This window comes from Ursus maritimus, unplaced genomic scaffold, assembly GCF_017311325.1.
Source record: "Ursus maritimus isolate PB19 unplaced genomic scaffold, ASM1731132v1 scaffold_4, whole genome shotgun sequence".
Lineage (NCBI taxonomy): Eukaryota > Metazoa > Chordata > Mammalia > Carnivora > Ursidae > Ursus > Ursus maritimus.
In genome coordinates this window covers 63389150-63409762 of record NW_024426552.1, presented here as the reverse complement: position 1 = coordinate 63409762, position 20613 = coordinate 63389150, and the positions used below count along the sequence as shown (strand labels likewise).

At 38.8% G+C, this 20613-nt stretch overlaps 1 protein-coding gene across 1 annotated transcript in view; it reads right to left on the bottom strand.

Annotated features, from left to right (window-relative positions):
* Positions 1 to 9098: 9098 nt before the first annotated feature.
* GTF2E1 (general transcription factor IIE subunit 1) overlaps positions 9099 to 20613 on the bottom strand; it is a 32020-nt gene continuing 20505 nt past the window's right edge. The window contains exons 4-5 of the mRNA XM_008708255.2: positions 14895 to 15133; positions 9099 to 10852 (exon numbers count right to left, since the gene is read on the bottom strand). Coding sequence (XP_008706477.2) covers positions 10425 to 10852; positions 14895 to 15133 — 667 coding nt within the window. The 3' untranslated portion in view covers positions 9099 to 10424. The remainder of the gene's footprint in view (positions 10853 to 14894; positions 15134 to 20613) is intronic.

The following is a 20613-nucleotide window of genomic DNA, read 5'->3' as shown; positions in this document are numbered from 1 at the left end:
TAGACCTCCCAGGTAGGTCACTACCCTGAAATGAAAAGCTGCCAGCCTCCCGTTTTTTGAAGCCAGTGGAATAGGGCTGATTAAGCTGACTTCATACTGAGCAAATACTTGTGAAAGGCAATTTAGTTCTGGATCCCTCCTCTGGATCTTGACAATTGCCCTCATCACCACCCCTGACTGGTACACTTCCAAGCATATTCAACAGAAGGACTTCGCCTCATGCTTAACCAAATGAAGACATTAGCCGACGTTTGGCCCTGGATTTAAAGGCTTCACTATGCGACAGAGCTAATAGGAGCACAGAGATCACAGCTCCAAGTGAGGGCACTGGGAGGCCAGGATAAGTCCCTGTTATGACTTACAGTCTGAATCCCAGAAACGGGTGTAAGAGGAACTCAGAAGCTAATTTCTCCAGGAAAGATAATCCAGGACTCTTGAATTCTTACCTCATATGTAGGCCTCCTATTACTCTGTCCTCTGTAGCTGTTGCCAGGAAAGGCTCTCTGGGCAGAAACCATAAAGTTTTGGTATTCTCTGCTGACCGTCACATCCAAAACAGAGATCCGGGTGATAAGCCCCTCTCTATGCCCCAGTGAATGACAGTAATTATTGCACACAGTGCTGGCAGATGGATTACTTTCAAAACAAATAGCACAGAAATACAGAACTATTATATGACCCAGCAATTTCACCCTAGGTATATAACCCCCGAATTGAAAATAGGTACTCAAATGCTTGCACACAAACGTTTACAGCAGTATTATTCACAGTAGCCGAAATGTGGAAGCAATCTAAATGCCCGACAGCTGAATGGATAAACAGGTTGTCGTATATATACGCAGCCACAGAAAGGGGTGAACTGCTGATACACGCCACCTGGATAAACCTTGAAAGCATTACGCTAAAGAAGTGAAAGAGGCCAGACACGAAAAATCACATACTGTACAATTCCGTTTGTACAAAGTATCCAGAATAGGTAAATCCACAGACAAACGATTGGTTGTTGCCAAGGAGGAGGGGAGAAAGGGGACCAACTGCTCACTGGGTACTGGGTTTTCTTTTGCGATGATGAAAATGTTTGGCAAGTAGGTCGAGATGGTGGGTGCGCTACACTGTGAGGGTACTAAATGCCAAAGAAGCGTACACTTTAAAATGGTTAGTTTTTGTCACGTGTATTTTACCACAATAAAGACATCCCATAAAAAGGGGGAGGGATACTGACTCAGTTGGCATATACCTTTATCCCCTTACTCCCTCCCTCCTTTCTACCCGAAGGTGTAGGTAGATGAGCCATTACGTGATCATGAAGCAACAAACATTTGCCAAGAATGGGTCTTTGATATTGCGAAGGAAACCACGGTAACATCAACTTCCTTATTACACAAATAAAACCCCCAGTTGAAGAAATAGCACACTCTTTGTTCTTACAAACTTCCTCTTAAAAAATGACCGTAACACAGACTAAGTGAGCAAATTCACATGTAAGCCTTGGGTTAGATTTATTTGTTATATGTACTTTTGGTTGGATGGTTTCGCCCGTTGCTGTGGAAATGCCCTTTGCTAGCAGATCAGCTCTCACCATCTGTAAGCATTCCAAAAGGGAAGACAATAAATACAAAACAGCATCACAAACATTAGGTATACAAGTAACAATAGACACTGAAAATAACTGTCTTTTATATAAAGGCCATAGTTTACTCCTGGTCTGAATAAACGTAACTGTGTAGTCATTCAAAATGTATTAAAGACTACCGAGTATGTGGCAGGCACCCAGTCGGAGATGAACCAGAATACTCCAGTGAGCAAGAAAGATAAAGTCTCTGCCCTCATGGAACTTACATTCTAGCAAGAAGGAGATGCAAACAATAAACACATAAGAAATTTCACATACGCTATATATTAATACAGTGCATAGGGAGAAACACACTGGGCTTCCAAGGCTCCTGATTTAGGACTGGCTCTTAGCTCCCCCATCTCTGGCATGGCTCTGCAGGGTCCTCAGGCTCCTCAGTCCCCCAGGAGTCAGCAGCACTTTCAACACCACAGCCTTGGTCTCAGCAGTCAAAAACGTCTCAGTTCCTCACCACCATTGCTGACATTATCCCCATATTTTATCCAACTTCAGGGAAAAAAACAAATAAAAAAACCCTGCCTCACCCCAACCAATCCCACCCCTAAAATGTGAAAACTTAAACCAGAAGCAAAATCCATTATTGTTCCCAAGGACAAAGAGCCTACAAATAAAACAAAGCCTACCTTTCTGGTAGAGGGCAGGGAGGAAAAGAGGGTGGGCACAGCATTCACGTCAAAACCTTGTGTATGAGGAAAATGCAAATAATAACTAAGTACGATAGATGTAACTCTAGCACCAGAAGAAAATGCCCTTGACCAGATCTGTCCAATAGAAATACAATGCAAGGTACAAATGTGAGTCATTTTTGCAATTTTAAATCTTCTAACAGCCACATAAAAAGTAAAAACAGGTAAATTCATTTTAATAGTACATTTCCTCTAACCCAAAATACCTACAGTATTATCTTTCCAACACATAATCAATATAAACATTATTAAGAAGGTATTTTATATTCTGTATTCATTCCCATGTCAAGCCTTCAAAATTTGGTATGTATTTTATATTTATAGTACATCTCAATTTGGACTAGATACATTTCAAGTACTCAGTAGCCACATGTGGCTAGGGGCTACCTTATTGGACAGTGTAGCCCTAGAGAAAATACTCACCTAAATGACCTTTTCATGAACATTAAAGCTAATGGTTCCCCAGAATTGAAGCTTCTAGATGTCTTATTGGCTGTGCCCAAGAAGCTATATACCGGCACCCTCCACTGTTAGTCCTGAGGACACAGCCCTAGGTACTGTGCACCACAAGTGAACATAATTAACTGATTAAGAGACTATACATACATTTGCAATTTAAGCAGGGAACAAAACGATCAGGCTTCGTGGGGAAAAGGCTATGTTCACCTTGCCAATTCATCTGTCCATCCAACCATTCAACATTTATTGGGCCTACAATGTGCCAGAATAATTCTATATGCTAGTATCCTGCCTGCAGGGAGTTTAGTCTTTTAGGGGAAAAGTTGAGAGACATAAATAAATAAACAAGTTCATTTCAAATAGCAATTTTTCTAGGAAGAAAATAAAACAGGAAAATACCATCATGAATGGACGAGATTACTTTAGCCAAGAGGGCAGAGGCTTCTCTGAGTAGGTGGCATTTAACCAGAAAATAAATTAATAGGGACATGAGTGCAGAAGAGTGTTTCATGCAAAGAAAACAGGGCAAAGACCTAAGGCAGAAAGAAACTTGGCTTACTTGCAAAACAGAGAGAATGTCAATGTGGTTAGAGAGCAGTTAACAAGAATAGTAGATGTGGTCATAAAAGTAGCCAGGGGCCAGACCACTTAAGGCCTAAAGAAAAGTGTCAGGGGTTTGGATGTTATTCTAAGAAAAAACTCAGTGAAGGGTTCTAAGGGTGGGAGGGGGAATCATCTGATTTACATTTAAAACAAGTCTCTCTGTGGGGAATGATCAAATCCATGCATGTCTGGGGGGTGGTTTAAGAGTAAAAGTGGGGAGACCAGTTGGCAGGCTGCTGCAGGAGCCAACGAGAGTTGACGTGGCATGGAGTAGGCTGGTAGTGGTAGCAGTAGTGAGAAGTCAGATTTAGAATATCCTTCCAATTTACCAGCAGTTCCTGTCAGCTCTACCTTCAAAATTAGATTATATAGATCATATTTTGAATCTACAGGACGTGCTGATGAATTCCATGTGAGATGAAAAAAGGAAAGGATGGCTAACTACTAGAATTTCACCTGGAGTATATAATTGACACGATGGTGCCCCTTATGGAGATTGGGAGCTGAAACAGGAGCAAAACCTGCCCCTCCTTCTGTATTTCCAATCTTGGTAAATGGAACCACCATCCAGTCAGAAATCTAAGCTTCATCCAAGGTACTGCCCTATCCAGTCACCATATCCATTGATTCTATCTCCCCAGTTTCTCACATCTGTCCCCTCCCTTCCCTCCCCACTGACTTGGACAGTTCATTAGACCAAATTACTTACCAAGACTATTGAAATTGCCTTAATAATCTCCAGTTTTAAACTCCAACTTAATGTCAATGCTACAAGTTATTCCCCTGCTTACAATTCTCCAACAATCTTTTTGAAGAGTCATTTGGCATTACCTATCAAAGTTTAAAATGGACATGCCCTGTGATTGGCTTTCCTTTATGATTCCATCCTATAGAAATACTCAAAGAATGAAAATATGAGGGCACTTGAATAGTAAAAAACTAGGTACTACCTAAAGGCCATTCATTAAGGAAACTGTTACATAAACCATCATATAACTATATTATAAAATTCTGTCAAGTCATTCTTTCTTTTCTTTCTCTTTTTCTTTCTCTTCCTTCCTTCTTTCCTCTTTCTTTTTTCTTTCTTCCTTCCCTCCCCCTCCCTCCCTTCCCTCCCCGCTTCCTTCCTTTTCTTCCTTCTTTCCTCTCTCCCTCCCTCTCTCTCTCTCTCTTTCTTTCTTTCTCCACACTGGGTGGAGCTTGAACTCACGACCAACCCTGAAACCAAGACCTGAGCTGAGATCAAGAGTTGCATGCCTAACTGACTGAACCACCCAGATGCCCCTAGTCCTTATTTTTTAAAATGAAGCAGATCTAAATATATTGATATGAAAAGGTATCCAAGATACTTCAAAAGCAAATGGCAATGTGTACGTGGTTGCATTTATTGAAAAAGCAGAGCAGTGTATCTGGGGGTACGGTGTGTATGTTGTTTCTAAAGGCTTAGAGAAGGTCTGGGATGACACATATTAAACTACCAATAATGGTTTACCTCAGGGTAGTGGGATGGGGATGAGCTGGGGTGGAGGTTCTTTTTTTAAAACTATATATTTATTATTGGATGAATTTTTAAATAATTAATAATTTACATAACAGCCACAAAACTGTACAACCACCCTGTGTGCCTTAACATGATTCAAGGCACTTTAGGACCTGGCACCAGCCTTCTCTTCAGACTAGTTTCTCAGACTTCTTTACATTAGGTGGGCGATAGTGTACTTTTGCGTGATGGGAAATGTGGGTTGATTGTTGAAACTGGGTCGTGTACTAGGCCTATCTGCCTTGCAACCGGAAGAAAGGCCTACTCTAGTACTCAGAAGGATGCGAAGCTCTTCTAAAGAGAAGTTAAAGTACTCGTTTCTTTCCTTGAGGGCACAGCAGATCAGTTCATTCCTTTAATTCTTCAAAGGAAGAAATAAAATTTCATGACTCTTTTCTCAACCCATTTGCCTTTACATGGTTTAAGAGTACCTGCACTTCTCTTGTTCAGTTTGTTTCTTTCATAATATGAAAGGCCAACAGAATAGACAGCAAATTTACCATAACACCAGTCCCTTTCTGAAAATCTTCACTTCCCCAAGAGATTTTTAGGTATTTAAAGAAAAACAAACTAACAGCAGCCCAGCTAGAGATCCACTAGAGATAACACATGTGAAATAGCTTCGGTGGAAAAAAATGCTAAACAAATAGAAGGTGGAATTAGACCAATTTCTAAATTCTAAAGATTTTCATCTTTGTTTTTTGATTTCCACTTCTTAATTACTTTTTTAAACTTAGGAATAAAGAGAACAAGAAAATATATATATTTAAGTCTTTCTGTTGTTGTCCTGGTTGGGAATCTAGCCATACAGCCAACTGGTAGAAAAGAAAATGAACTGCTCTTCCCAATTTTTTTCCCATTCAGTGTCCAATCCTCTTAAACTAATACCAAGAAGAGTTATGAAATATTCAATTATCTTTTCCTCAGTCATTCAGATGATAGAAATGAAGCACCTTGGCAAGATAGGAAAAGAGAAACCTAATTAGCAATCGTTTAGGATGAAGTTTGCTACCTTTTAAATCCTAAACCTACCACCTACAGTAGTCCCTCAAATGAAATACCCTTCACCTGGTTTGAATTGCTATCGCACATCACAAAACTTCTCGGCCGCATTTACTTCCATAAGATATCGGAGCAGGAAGGAATCACTGTGATTCTAGCATAATCCTCTCCTATTGACAGCTGAGAAAGACTGCATCAGGTAAGTATTGTCCTGCAAGTGTCTATTTAACTGGAGCTGGGACCAGAACCTCGTCTTCTGAGCTCCAGGCACACCAAATTGGATAATTTTTAAAAAATAATCTAAACTTAATACTCCTTAAGTATTATTTTGGGGAAAAAGGGCAACTAAATGAGAAAAAGTCTTCCACTTCAAGGGCCAATAGAATGAAAGCAGTTTCCCACCGAATATAAGGTTACGTAGATCACGTGAAGGCCTAGACTGTTTATTCTCACCTTACTTTTGGCGTATAATGAATAATATTACTTAGTGGAGTGGGAAGATGGCTCCTTGGTTAAGGAAACATCTTGGATAGGCCACTTTGGATGTTAAGAGCTTTCAAGGTACTACTTGAAATAGGAAAAAAATAAAGAAATAAGTGATTTTCTCTAATACATTTATAACTTTCCAAGGCCTTTGGGGAAAAAAGGGTGATCATGAGAAGGAAACAGGAAGCTGAAATTTTAGCAAGACTTGAAGGCAGGACTCTCCTTGGAATGAAACATGGAAGGATGGTGGAAACTCTTTAAGAAGAAGGATATATATGATCTACTCTTACATTCCTTGACTCTGCAATGCTGAGACAAAACGCCCCTCATTGTCCACCTCCTGCCCACTACTGTAAAAACTTCAGTGAATATCTGCTACATGGTCTTGTGTTGATGGCACGGTGGGAGTTGGAATAGGTGGTGCGGAGGAGAGGTGGGTAAGCCAGGGAAGCAAGAAGGCAGGGCAGGCGGAGCTCCTTCCACAACTTTCCCCACCAAAGAAAAGAGAAATGAAATTGATAGACATATCCAGTGATATTAAAAGTGTTCTATTTAAGTCTTACAGGAGAGTGAAAGGTTGGGACACCTGGGCAGCTGATACTTGAGTTATAATAATACAGCCAACTTCTCTCAGAGACGAGTTCCTGGCCATCCCTTATTACAGACTGTAGGTAGTAAAAATTCCAGCCATCCTGAGATCAACAGACACTGTGACTACATCTACTGACCAACCTCCTGTGTGAGCTTGCCCTTACTAGAGCTTCAGAGGCTGATAATTGGCAGGATTCCCATGTTCAGTCATTTGTGTCACTGACTGGCTTTTCTCACCAGATTATTCTGCCATTCAATAGACATAAATCTGATGAAGTAACTTCAAACCCTATTGAGTCCTTAGGTATGTTGTTGAAATATGGGGTAAGTCCAAAATTTTACATTCTGAATTTTATTTCCCTATTAATTTTGAGTATAAAGTCAGAGATATTTCTCTAAGGAAATGATGAACCCAGGATTTTAAAAAAGTAAGTCACACCTAAAAGTCCTAGTATTAATATAAAAAGTCTGCCTTTGTTATCCTATTTCTTTAATTCTACTGCACATTTTCTACACGAACTTCTTTAAAAATCTATTTGATCCTTTTTCTAACATGGGAGTATCTTTTCCATTATAACACATTAAGACCACTGTAACTGTAATCCCTAATTATATATATATATCTTTAAATACAAATATCTGCCTCACAGGTTTGTTATACAGGATTAAATGAGTCAACATGTGTAAAGACATATAGTATTATTAGAACCTTTCTTCTTTACACATACATGTAAAAAAACAATCTTTCTATACTTAACACATAATGGGTATCTTTTCCTATTGATATTCTTTTTTTTTTTTTTTAAGATTTTATTTATTTATTTATTTATTCGACAAATACAGCCAGCGAGAGAGGGAACACAAGCAGGGGGAGTGGGAGAGGAAGAAGCAGGCTCCCAGCAGAAGAGCCTGATGTCGGGCTCGATCCCAGAATGCCGGGATCACACCCTGAGCCAAAGGCAGACACTTAACCACTGCACCACCCAGGTGCCCCAATACATTCTTTTTAACAGCTACAGGACTTCAGAGGAACATAGTTTAATTCCAGATCAATGCATATTTAGTATATTTGTGTATCTATATTCTATTTCAAACACTGTTGCAATAAATACTTATTCATACTTGTGTCTTCACTCATGACATTCTTCTGTAGCACAAATTCCATACACAAACACACACACACACACACACACACACACACAGAACGAACCAGGCCTTGAGGTATGCTCATACATACAGCAGAGGAAGAAATAAAGTCTGAGGACTGAGAAGGAACAGTCAATGAAGTAAGGAGAGCCAAGACAGCATAATGACTAGGATACCAAATGAAAATGTTGCAAGGAGAAAGGATGGATTGATAGCATCAAAGACTGAAGAGCAGCCAAAAAGACTGAGGACTGAAGTTTTGTTATGTTGGACAACTGTGACTGGAGAAAGCTGTTTCAGTGTAGTAACAGGGCAAGACACAAACCCCAAGAGGGAGAGAAAAGAAATATGCAACTAGTTTATATGATTCTCTAAGAAGCTAGTATATAACAGGAAAGAAAAACTAGAACAGTAGCTCTAGGAAACAGAACATGCAAATTAAGTTAGACTCAAGAAAAAATACCAAGAAACATTGCTTCATTGAAATAAAGAGCTGACAGTTCACCTACAACTACGTTTTATTTTTTTTTAAGATTTATTATTTATTTGAGAGAGAAAGAGCAAGCAAGCGGGGGGGAGGGGCAGAGGGAGAAGAGAATCCTGAGCAGACTCCCCGCTGAGTGCAGAGCCCAACACAGGGCTCAATTCCATGACCCTGAGATCATAACTGAAGCCAAAATCAAGAGTCAGAAGCTAACCAACCTAGTCATCCAGGTGCCCCTCAAACTGTTTTAGACACCTGATTCATATTTTATTTAAATGAACTTCTTTCTACAACCATGAAAGTTTAAAAACAATGTTTAAAAGTTGAATAGGCCCATACGTACAAGATACATACATAAAAGTCATTCTTAAGGCAGCTTATTGCCAGAAAAAATTTAGACCATGTACAATTGCATCTGTTATTTGAAATATGACTATTAAGAGAAAAAAGTCTGAAACACTGTTTTAATGGGAAGAGTATTCATTTTAATTATGCTCCAAGATGTTACAGAGCTAGAAAACGAATTTCAGTCAGTATAAAATAGATTTATTGTCAATATTCAGTCATTAATACAACCCAGGTAAATGAAACACCACTTCATACAAGGCTCAGATACTCTAAAATCTATCTTCACGCATGTACTATAAAATGATAAATACTTAAAAATTACAATGCCAGGAAAAATATTACAAAAAATACAATTGCTATAGACCCTTGCATGAAAGTTCTTTATTTTTAAAGTTCTGCTTTAGGGAATAATACCATGCTACATATCAGAACCAAAAATAAACTATGTTCCTTGAGGTTACAATGTTCAACAACGTACTGGATGCACTTCTAAAACACCATGGCTGACAAGAATCAAAAGAGACACAAAGAAGGACTTCAATGACGTTGAGAGAAAAGAGAGAAGTAATCAATTATACACTGATTTCTGCTGGAATGGCCTCACTGAACAATTTACAGCACTGCAGAAGACAGGAAAAGGAAAGGGACCAGTCTTAGCTTTCCATAAAGGACTTCCAAATCAGCACAAACTCAGGTAATTCTAAAAGGCACTGTTCCCAGTGCTCTCCACTCTTCAACCCTGTAGAGTAACTCCTTGCCCTATATTCATGTTTTTTCCTATAGGGTTTACCAAGTATACTTTCCATTTTCTGTCATCCAACATCCAAACCAAAAGGCATTAAGCAAAACAACAGACTCTATCAGTCAGTTCGAAAGACACAAATTTGGGCTTACATATTAATAATGAGATTAGGCATATCCATCCCTCTTCTCCCCTTACATATTGACTCCAATCCTCAACTATGCAGCAATATGAAGTTATAAGATTTTTTTGTCTCTCATCAATGATTTGCCGGTTGCCAAGCTGCTTGGCAGCAATATCAGGAATTGCTTGGAATGCTTGGTCAGAACAGATTTTTAAAAGGATGTGATCAATCAATTAGTGTAACCTATCACAGGTTCTATAGGCAGACAGGAAGAATTTACCTCACAGATCTCCTGCACTCATTTCAGAAGTGAGAAAAATGGGTCTTAAAAAGGAAAAAGATTAGGTAAATATGAAATACAGTAAGATATTAATACTGTAGTAATAGCAAGGAAGAAATGCTTATATAGCCAACCTACCTGTGGGGAAGCTTCTGGCATAAAAATCAAACATTCTCTCCCATTATTGTTTAGCTGCTTTACTTCGAGAAGGGCAGAATGCCACTTAAACACTTTTCTTCAAGGTCAGGGAATTTGTTTTTGAACTGGGCATTACAGAAAGGAAGAAAAGGTAGGGAAAGCTCACTCAAAAAGGTCCTCAAACATGCGCTGTCCCATTGCTATGTATGCTTCCTTCTCCTCTGGTGTCATCTGGGCCACCAGCTCTGGCCGCTGGCTCACTTCGCTGTAGGAGAACGGACGGCCAGCCACCATAACGATGGGGTCATCTGCTACTTCCTCAAACTCATCGTCCTCCTCCTCATCCTCGTCCCGATGATGCGTTGCCACAGCTGCCGGTCGAGGTGGGGAGTCATCGTCTGACTCACTGGTCTCACTCTCTGAGTCACTGCCATTGGCAGCGGTCACGGGAGCAGCTGCCCCCACTGAGCCTGCTGTGGTAGAGGAGGTCTTCTTCTCATGAATGAGTAGCGCTCTCATGACCTCCTCATTATCATCTGGCCCTGCACGGCCCTCCTCACGCTCCTGAAATGCGTCTACATCTATGCCGCCTGGAAGGAAAAACCCAGAAAGTCAATGTCCTTAAGTATAAAAGGCGTTTCTTTATAACTAACAGACTTCACTGGTTCCAGTTTTTGAGCAACTGTCCATAAGATATTCAAAATATTTCTCACAAACTGGAACTTAAGTAGCATAAGCACATGTGTTTTAAGAATAACATAGCCTGGATTTGAATCCGGGTCCTTTTAGATGTAAGCTGTACTACTTGGGCAAGTTTTTAGTCTGTGAACTTTGGTACCTTTTCCTCTAAAAGGGAGTGATAAAAACATCTACCTTACAGAGCTCTAGATAAGAACATATGTAATTATGTCTATGAAGGACCAAGTACTGTAGCTGGCAAAATAGGAAATCAAAACATGGCTCCTCATCCTGCTTCAAGTAAAAGCCAAAAGCTTTACAATGGCCTACAGAGTCCTACATTATTTGGAACCCCTCCTGCTCACTTGCTCACCTACTTACCTCCTCTCTTTCCCTTTGCTCATTCTTAGCTAGCCACAGTAGCCCCATGGTATTCCATGTACGATTCATATTCACTCTGACCTTAAGGCCTTTGTACTGCCTATTTCCTCTACCTGGGATATTTTTCCTCTATGTTATATAGCTAAATCCCTCACATCCTTTATGTTTTTACTCAAATGTACTCTTCTTATAATTCACCCCAGCCTATACTCCCAACACTATTTTTTCCCCATAGAACTTACTTTCTAACATAATAAATCTTGCCTATAGTCTTCGTCACCTCCTTTCCCAGGATATAGGTTCTCCACAAACAGATATTTATCTTTTTTATTCAATGATACATCCCATGCACCCAAAATAGTGCCTATCACTTATTAGGCACCATATAAATACATGAATGAATAAATGAAGTTTTATTTTCCTGAAACACTAAGTGTACTTTGAACTCTTTATAAAATGGAATCTAGTATCAGGAATGAAGCTCTTCTCAGCACACATCTTCTATCATTTTGTGTACATATCAGGCCCGAAAAATTACAGATGAAAAATTTAAGAAAAACATTTGTATTCTGAATACCAAGTACACTGCTATTTAAAACATATAAAAGGATTAAAAATGTTATTTGGAACCTAACTCCCTGATTCAGATCTTGACTCTAACACCTATTAACTATGACTTTGGCCAGGTTAACTTCATCTCTCTCTGCCTCAATTTTCTCACGTACAAAAAGGGGGAAAAAATGAGTACATACCTCATTGGATAATTGTGGGGATTAAGTGAATATCTGTGAAGTGTTTAGAATGAGCCTGGCACTTAGCTTAGTGTTATCTATCATCAACATCATAACCAAGAAAAGGCCCAGAAATGACCAATTCTGGCCATGAATGAAGTGAGAACATCTTCTCATTAACACATTAGAACGGATTAGTGTAACCTTGGACAATTTAGAAAGTGTAGAACTCCAGAGATTGAGTTTGGGCAGCTAAGAGACAGAAAGGGAAACAGGAATTGAGAAGTTAGAAGGTCAAAGAAAATAGGCTTTTGATAACACAGATGTAAAAATGAGAATTAAAATCAAGCTTCACTAATTTAAAACACTGCTAAAGGCTGAGGCTCCTTCCTAGAGTCCTTACTGCCAATTCAGTATTTCAACAGGAAAAAAGACAAGGAATTAATTGTCTCTAAGGTAATCATCGCTTCTATAAGAATCTTCCAATAAGCTTAATATTACCAACGTAGTATTTTGATTAATGTTTAAAGCAAATATAAAGTTAGGAAAAAGCAATTTAGTTTTGTAAACTAAATCGTCATATCTAAAAGATTTATGACAAGGGTCTCAAGAGGTTTGGGGAAAAAAGGAACTGCTCTGTTACAGATGAGGACGGACAACAAAAAATAAGGATAAATGAGAAAAGAGCTGGATGGTAAAGTAGAAACACTAGTTCTAGGAACAGTCTTATTTAACAGTTGTAAGTCACAAAAAAAAGCCATATATAATGGGAAATTGTCAAGTCATGATGCTAAGCAATTCTGGATGCTTAAAGGCCGAGCTGATGGCAAAAAAAAGAAAAAAATACATAGGAAGAGCTGAAGGTTGTATAAGTGGGCAGAAAACTGGAGGATTTATTTCTGTACTGACAAGTATAAGAAAATCTGCCTATAGGAAAACAATCTGAAACATATTGAAAGCTATCTGATACAGAGGAGGGGAGGATCTTCAAAAACCTCTGCACGTGTTTCTAAAGTTGTTGGTCTTAATATGCTTCCAGACCCAAAGCAACAAAGCATCAGGTAAAAACAAGAAGGATGTTGTAAGTAAAACTCAAATCATTAATGATAATTCCACACATAAATAACATATATTGTTCTGGTTACTAAATCTAAAGTAAAGTATATTATGGTTGGAGAAGGTCCAGAAGAAGACAATTAAAATAAAACAAAAAATGTAGATGGAGGTGGCTGGGGGGAAGAGGACTATTTGTGAGGAAAGTAGAAGAAAATAGAATTAGAATAAATTACTATGTTTTCAGTATAGTAATGAGCACATGATTAAAGTCTATAAAATTCTAAAAGATATTAAAATAACTTGAAGTCTGAGGAAAATTAAGTGTAGGACAAACAAGACTCCCTTCACACTTTCACAAGAGCCTATTCTATCATAAAATTTAATTAAGATAAATTTAGACATGAGTATACTATTCTATTTTACACAGAAAGAAAATATTCACAAATCAGAATTGGGTAGACTAGATAACTTCTTAAAGGCCCTTATGATTCAAATTCTGTCATTCTAGGAATTGTAAAAATCGAATGTTAAGCTTATGCGCCTAATTGTACATAATGAGGGCTAACAACAATTTTATTCAATTTTCTAAGTTCAAAGAAAAGAAGGTTTGGTAGTTTTAAGAACGGCAAGAAGCCAAGGTGGGGGGGAACAAGCCTATTAAATAGTTGACAGCATCACTCCTATATAATCTAAAACAATCTGAATCAAAATAACTAAACATATAGCCAAGCTAATCAGTGGAAAGGAGAGAGAGTAAAGTATGGTTGCCAAAGAAAACTTTTTTTCTGATTGGAATCAAAATACCAAGAAGAATCACACTAGAGGTATTACCTGATTTTATTATCACTACCCAACTCCATACTATTTGTTAATTCTTAGCATACACAGTTAAAGAAATGCTAATATAAAGGCAAAAGAGGTTAGGAGAAATACCAAAAAACAAGTAGTTTTCAGTTTCAGGGATTAAAGAACCATACTCAGGTGATGTGTTTGAAATGATACATAACCTGGGAATAGGACCATGTAGATTCTAATGCTGACAAAACCTAACCAGAGGTACAAACTCCCTTTCATCTCTGCTTCCCAGCTTCTGAGTAATCTCTGTCCAGTCCGGGCCTCACATTTTCTACATACTCCCAAACATCACCACCCAAAGTCTTTAAATCCAGTAACTTTAAAGTTTTAAGAAATAAAATGCTGCAGTTCTCAAAATGTTGGTTACTATGTAATTCTTAAGTCTTTAGGGATCACTGAGAGTTCTAAAATCTTCTAGTATGGAGTTCTGTCAATCTTCTTAGATGGTAAGAATCCTTAATCCTTTACTCAGGTGGCTTCTTTTTTATATATTTCGGGTAGCACAAACACACTGGTATTTACAAGGAGACAACATAAACAAGTTTGGACTAGTATATAGTTTTGATTCCCAATTCAGAGAAATAAAAAGGAATACAAGTTAGGGCAACAGAAGAATAAAGAATAGGTGAATTTGGCCACTTCAAACATACAAGCACTTTTCCATGAAATTAAGACAAAGAAATGGTAATTTCTTAATTCTAAAAATGAAGATTTAAAATCTACTTGTTATTTCAACTAAGTTGAAGGACAGTACAAGTATGTATTGGTTGGTTTTAATGCTTATTGCTTAATTTCTTACTTCCTGGTACAACGCAATTGTTTTGTAAAACAGATATAATGAATTACCAATAAAACTAAGAATTGCCCACTAAGTCAAGTTCATTTTCCACCGAACCCACAACATATTCATTTTACTGACTTCTATTCTTACCTTCCTTCATCTCTTCAGAACTATATGCTCCTTGGACAGTGCTCTCTCTCAACCAAATGGGTCTCTCTTTGGCAGATTTCCCCTCCAGTGAGGCTCGATGATCTTCTTGGTCATCCATGTTAATAACAACATTCTGAGTGTATAAGTCCTCATAGGAGGGACCTTTGGTGGCCCATGCTTCCCGGTGGTGCCCACCTGCCAGGCCAGCAGCTCCAGCAGTAGTTCCTGCACGGTCCTTGCTAAAAAAAAAAAGATGAGAAGAGGGGAGGAAGAAGAAAAATTAAAGTACTGGTGTTCGAAAAGCAGCACAGCTGGGGAGGTTACTGAAGAATCACAAACAAATGCTATCTAGCAGTCATATACACATGCTTTAGCAATTCTGAGAAACCTCTCTTATAACAGGGTATCAGATTTGTATTTAAGTTCCTCAAACACTGGGTCCACTGGCGTATATATAAATGAATGAGGTTTCATAATTTAAGATGTTTCAATAAATCTACTTAAGGAGAGGGGAGACTAATAAAGGTGACATAATCTACTTAAAGACACTAGCTGGCAAAAATCTCTCTCAGTCACACCTTTCATGAGTATTCTGTTTAAAAACAAACAAAACACATATTTTTTAAAATCTCTCTCATCTAAACCAAGTATTCAGAGTGGTTCTGTGTGCTTTTCTCCTTGTGTGCTGAGAAGCTAAAAAAGTATTCTACAAAACCAGGCCTCAACTTAGAATTAATGTTCTCCTCCTGCTATTCACCAAATAAGGTATATCGTTATGCACAATTAACCTCTTTTTTACTGAGTTGTATCTTTCCATTTTTGTACCTGTGCTGACCCTGGTATCTATCCCCAGCCATTATCCACCCTGCAGTAACCATGATCTATTTCTCAGTCTATTTGTTTTGCTTTTTACCTCTACCACCCATGATCTTCTTGCCTGATCATTCCTTATCTTTCTCTAGTCACTTATGTTTCCTCATCTCTATTAGTTAAGTTTTCAGTCTTTCGGCTGCTCCCTCTTTTATCTGCTTGTTCCACTTTCAATCCGTTTCCCCATTCTTTTTTTTTTTTTTTTTAAGATTTTATTTATTTGAGAGAGAGAGAGCACAAGCCCAAGTAGGGCGCAGAGGTGGAGGGAGAAGCAGGCTCCCCGCTGAGCAGGGAGCCCAATGTGGGACTCGATCCCAGGACCCTGGGATCATGACCTGGGCTGAAGGTAGACATTTAACTGACTGAGCCCCCAAGCATCCCACCGTTCCCCGTTTTTCTGAATGTACCCGATTCTCTGTGTGTCTAAGCTCATGCCTTGTCTTTCTCTGCCTGCTACTGATGTGTTCTCTACATCAATTTCTATGCATAACTCTCCCTTGATATCTGTTTAGACAGCTATGTTTTATCCCATGAACTATCTCCATGTTTCATGAATCACCTGTTTACTTAGTGCCTGCTTGTTGTCTTTCTTGATACCTTTTGCTATATTCTTTTAAGTGTCTACTGACTGACTCTCTTGGCCCACTTCTCCTTTACTTCTCTTCCATTTTTCTCTAAATCTCTTCCATGGATCCTAGATGTCTCCTGTGTGGAGTCCTGTCTCATTTGAGCCTAATGAATATTTCTTCATTTGGCCTTATGTCCTGTCCAACTCCTCTCTCTCAGAAACCATTCACCATTTTCCCTTTTCTTTGGTCCTACTTCATCTCTGCTTACTCCACTGCTCTTCATTTCTTCCTGGGCCCACTTATATCTACTTGAGTTTTCCGTCTCATGCTTGGTTGAGGTTTCTCTGATGTACATCTCTGTCCACGTATCTGACTGGCCCGTTACATCTCTCCCTGAGAATACTGTGTCTGATTATCCTCTGGAGGTAATCATGGGCTTATCCTATCCTTCCTGTTCTCCCTCCGGGTATTTACAAGCCCACTCCCACTTTTGCTAAGAAAATAAAATAAAAAATAAAAAGTATTTTTTCCAGTCATCCACTGATCCGTGCCTCTAGTGATACCCAGAGCTGCTTTGTAAAGCATTCTTTCCCACAGCCTTTGTACCACGCCAACTCCTGCCTTTGGTGGTACCCAGGGCTGTTTTGTAAACCATTCTGTCCCACAGCCTTTGTACCAGTTATTTATTCTCCCCCATTCTGAGTCTAGGCCTACTAGGCATCTCTCCATACCCCATCCATGGGCACGCTATATTTTCAAAGTCTTACTTTACAGACGCAAATAACTGGTTTCTCTTTACCTTTTCTTTCTTTCTACATTCATCTAATGTTGGTTTTTGCACTATTTTACTATGTCTGTCTCAATTTAATCCCTATCTGTTCCTAGTTACTCTCTATCTCCATCTTGTTCCATAGTTGTCTTCTAAAAGAGTGTGTCACTGCCTTCACTAGAATTCGACTCTGTTTGCTTTGGTATAAGTTGGCTTTTTGAATTTTGGTCTCCCCTGAGCATTCCTTTTCTTTCTCTTCTTTTCTCTCTCAACTTGATCTGTGTTTATGTTTCTGTGCTCACTCTATATTCTGACCCTCTCCTTTCTCACGCAGTTTCCCGGACCCCTTTTCATGTCTCTTCTATCCCCAGCCAGCATCCTTATCTTGCTGCATTGAGCCTGTCTGCCCCAAATGTATCTCCATGAGCTAGCCTTATGCCTTTTCTGTCTCTCTCCACCTACTTATGTTTCTCTAGCTCTGACCTGGCCAACTACATCCTGTCCTTATCTTTCTCTCCTTCATCCAGACTCTTAAATGGTTTCCTCACTCTTTCTGAAGCTACTGTTTCTCTCTCTATATAACCTAGAACACATAGTTTTCACCTACGCTCTATCTTTAGCATTAAGTCTGAAGACTATCTTCTGAAGGTTAGCGAGTATTCAGTACTTGAGTAGAGAACAAGAGTAAAGAAAAAGAACAGGACATTTAAAATAAATGTTAGCATGAAATTACTTTTAAAAAGTCTTTGTTTTCAGTACTCCATTATGGAAACTCAAGATTGGTTTTACTCCAGTTTGAAGCAGGAGAGCTTTGACCCCAAATCAAACAAAAATTTTTTTAAAGATTTATTTATTTTAGAGGGGGGAGGGCAGAACAGGGGGAGACAGAATCCCAAGCAGATTCCCCGCTGAGCACGGAGCCTGACACAGGGCTCAATCCCATGACCCCGAGATCACGACCTGAGCTAAAATCAAGAGCTGGGCACCTAGGTGCCCCCAAACAAATTTTTTAAATCTGGAAGAATTTTTTTAAAAGACACTTTTAACCATGGAGAGTTGAGTGCACAGATTTTATTTCTACCTTTACCACAGTTACAGACAAATCTAAATTCTTAGCAAATGTGACACTAAAAATCAAGATGAGAGACAGTTAGGTTCACTCCTTCTGCATATTTAAATTTTTTCTATGGAAAGAATGTACACATTCTACTTAATGATGACAAAAGTGACAATTCAGTTTTGAATTTTTTTACATTATTTAAGAAATTTTAGAACTTTCAAGACATATAACTCACTCAGGAGTGAGGGAGGAATATTTCAAAACTAAAATTTTTAAGATCTTTAAGGTGAGTGTTAGGTAAGAGATGACAAAAAAAGGAGAGATTGCTGACAAAAAATTCCATTTAAGAAAGACTTTAAATATCACCAGTGGTTGACTTGCTGAAAGGCTGGAACTGTCCATCAGCTCTTAGGTTAAGTCTACTGAGAGTTCTGCAGAGGCAGCCTCTGGTTTCTAATCTAGGGATAAGCTAGAATTTAACTGGTTACAGATCAGTAACCAAAATAACAATGAAGCCACTTATTTTTTTTTTTCATCAATGAATTACTATCATCTCTGAGCTCTCATGCCATTCTACTGATATTTCTCTTCTTAAACCGGGGGCAAGATAGCTATTATAGAACGGTTACGCTCTGAAACAGATCCTACAGTACAGAAAGGCTAAATCAATACCACTTCCAGGATGTCATATCCAGGCAGTGGAGCTTGTCAAATGCTTCATGAGCATTTGGTTACCTCGGCCAGGGTAACACCTTCTAACCTGGTTCCAATGGTCCTTCTCCTGACTATGTAGAAGCAACTGTACTTAGTTGTGGCTGGCCCCTCCAGGTACCCCATTCTAGCTCTCTTGCCTGCCTCCATTTCTGCCTTTCTTCCCTAGTGACCAACCTGTCAGCCTTTCCTGATCAGTCTACTTCCTCTATTTCCTGATTCTTCTTCATTCCTAGAGTAACCATTATTCCTAATGAGAAACCAGGTGACTAGCTACAGAGCTACTGTTGTGCCTCTAGCATTGCTGTACCACTAAGACTTGTCTCTGGCATGGAGTGAGCGATAGCTTTATAAATAAAGAACCTGGAATGAGAGGTGAACGGTGGTAGGAGGAGAATATTAGAGGTAGGATGTCAGTGGTGGTGCTGAATGAATGCTATTGTAATGGGAAAGCATCTTCATAAATAGGAAAATAACTATAGTTAGAGGAGGAAACACAAGAATAATTCATAGATAGTATTACATTGTGTAGAGAATAATCAGAAGATGTTGAAGCATATTTCAACATGAAATAACCCACAGGCTTAGAAAATTATATGTTTTTGTAAAATCAATTTCCCTCTTAGGCTTCTATGTCAGAGTGACGGTATTACTTAAGTCACCAGAAAAAGATATAAAAAATAACTTCTTGACAAGAGACCAAATGACCAGTAACAAAAATTTAAGGGTATCTGTGATGTGGATGATATTAGTTGCCTACCAATTGTGGTTTCTTTCTTTCTTTGCTTACTGAGCTTTTTCAAATACCGATGGCTGTTTGCTCCAAAGGACTCAGGGACCTTCCACAGCACTAAGAGGTTAAACCTTCACTAGTCTAAGCAGCAATCATGTGATCTCACTTTCTCTGCCAGATGCTGGTTTAGAAATAAACATATACGGCAATTCTGGCTGGTGAGAGGAGATAGATAGGATAGAGTAGGATGAAGGTTGTCCTCTGGGCAAGACTTCTTCAATCTTAAAATAGGACACCAAGAAGAAACAGTCCTCTTTTCTACATTTGGACATTTTCTTTTACATGTGATACCTACAAAGACTCAGCCATCTTAGGCTAGCTCCTCTTGTGGTCCCAAGAGGAAAATGAACAGACTGAGTTCATCAGAGTTTAAACACAGAACAAATCTAGACCCTTGAATATGTAACTGAGCTGTAAAATTAATTCTGAACTGTACTACCTCAGCACTCTGGTCATACTAGACAGGTTTTTCTTACTGTTCTTAGGCCACTTCTGGTTTGGTTTTGTGTTATCACGGATAAAGGCATCCTAACTGATCCACAATGCTAGGCTAGAAAATTCTAACAACTTATATAGATATAAAACTTTCTGTACAATTGGATTGTTTTTAACCATCGAAAAGAAACTCAAGTTGCTCAGGAGTGCCCAGAACTGGCTTTACAATACTGAGAGTGCTCCTAAAAACCATACGGTTACAACACTAGGTTCTATGTAAGCCCTCAACGTGGCACTAGAAAAGGGGCAGAGTAGGAGAACACTCCCTGACCCCAAGTCACATTTATGTTTTTCAAAAAAGAATATAAATCACTTTCTATGGCACGCCAAAACCAAGGTTGCCTTTGTAATTCAAACATTAGGGCATACTAATAAAAATAGCGAGCCACAGTAAAAAGTATTAACCCATACGTAATACCTACTACACTTTACTTTCAAAGAAGTTGCATTGA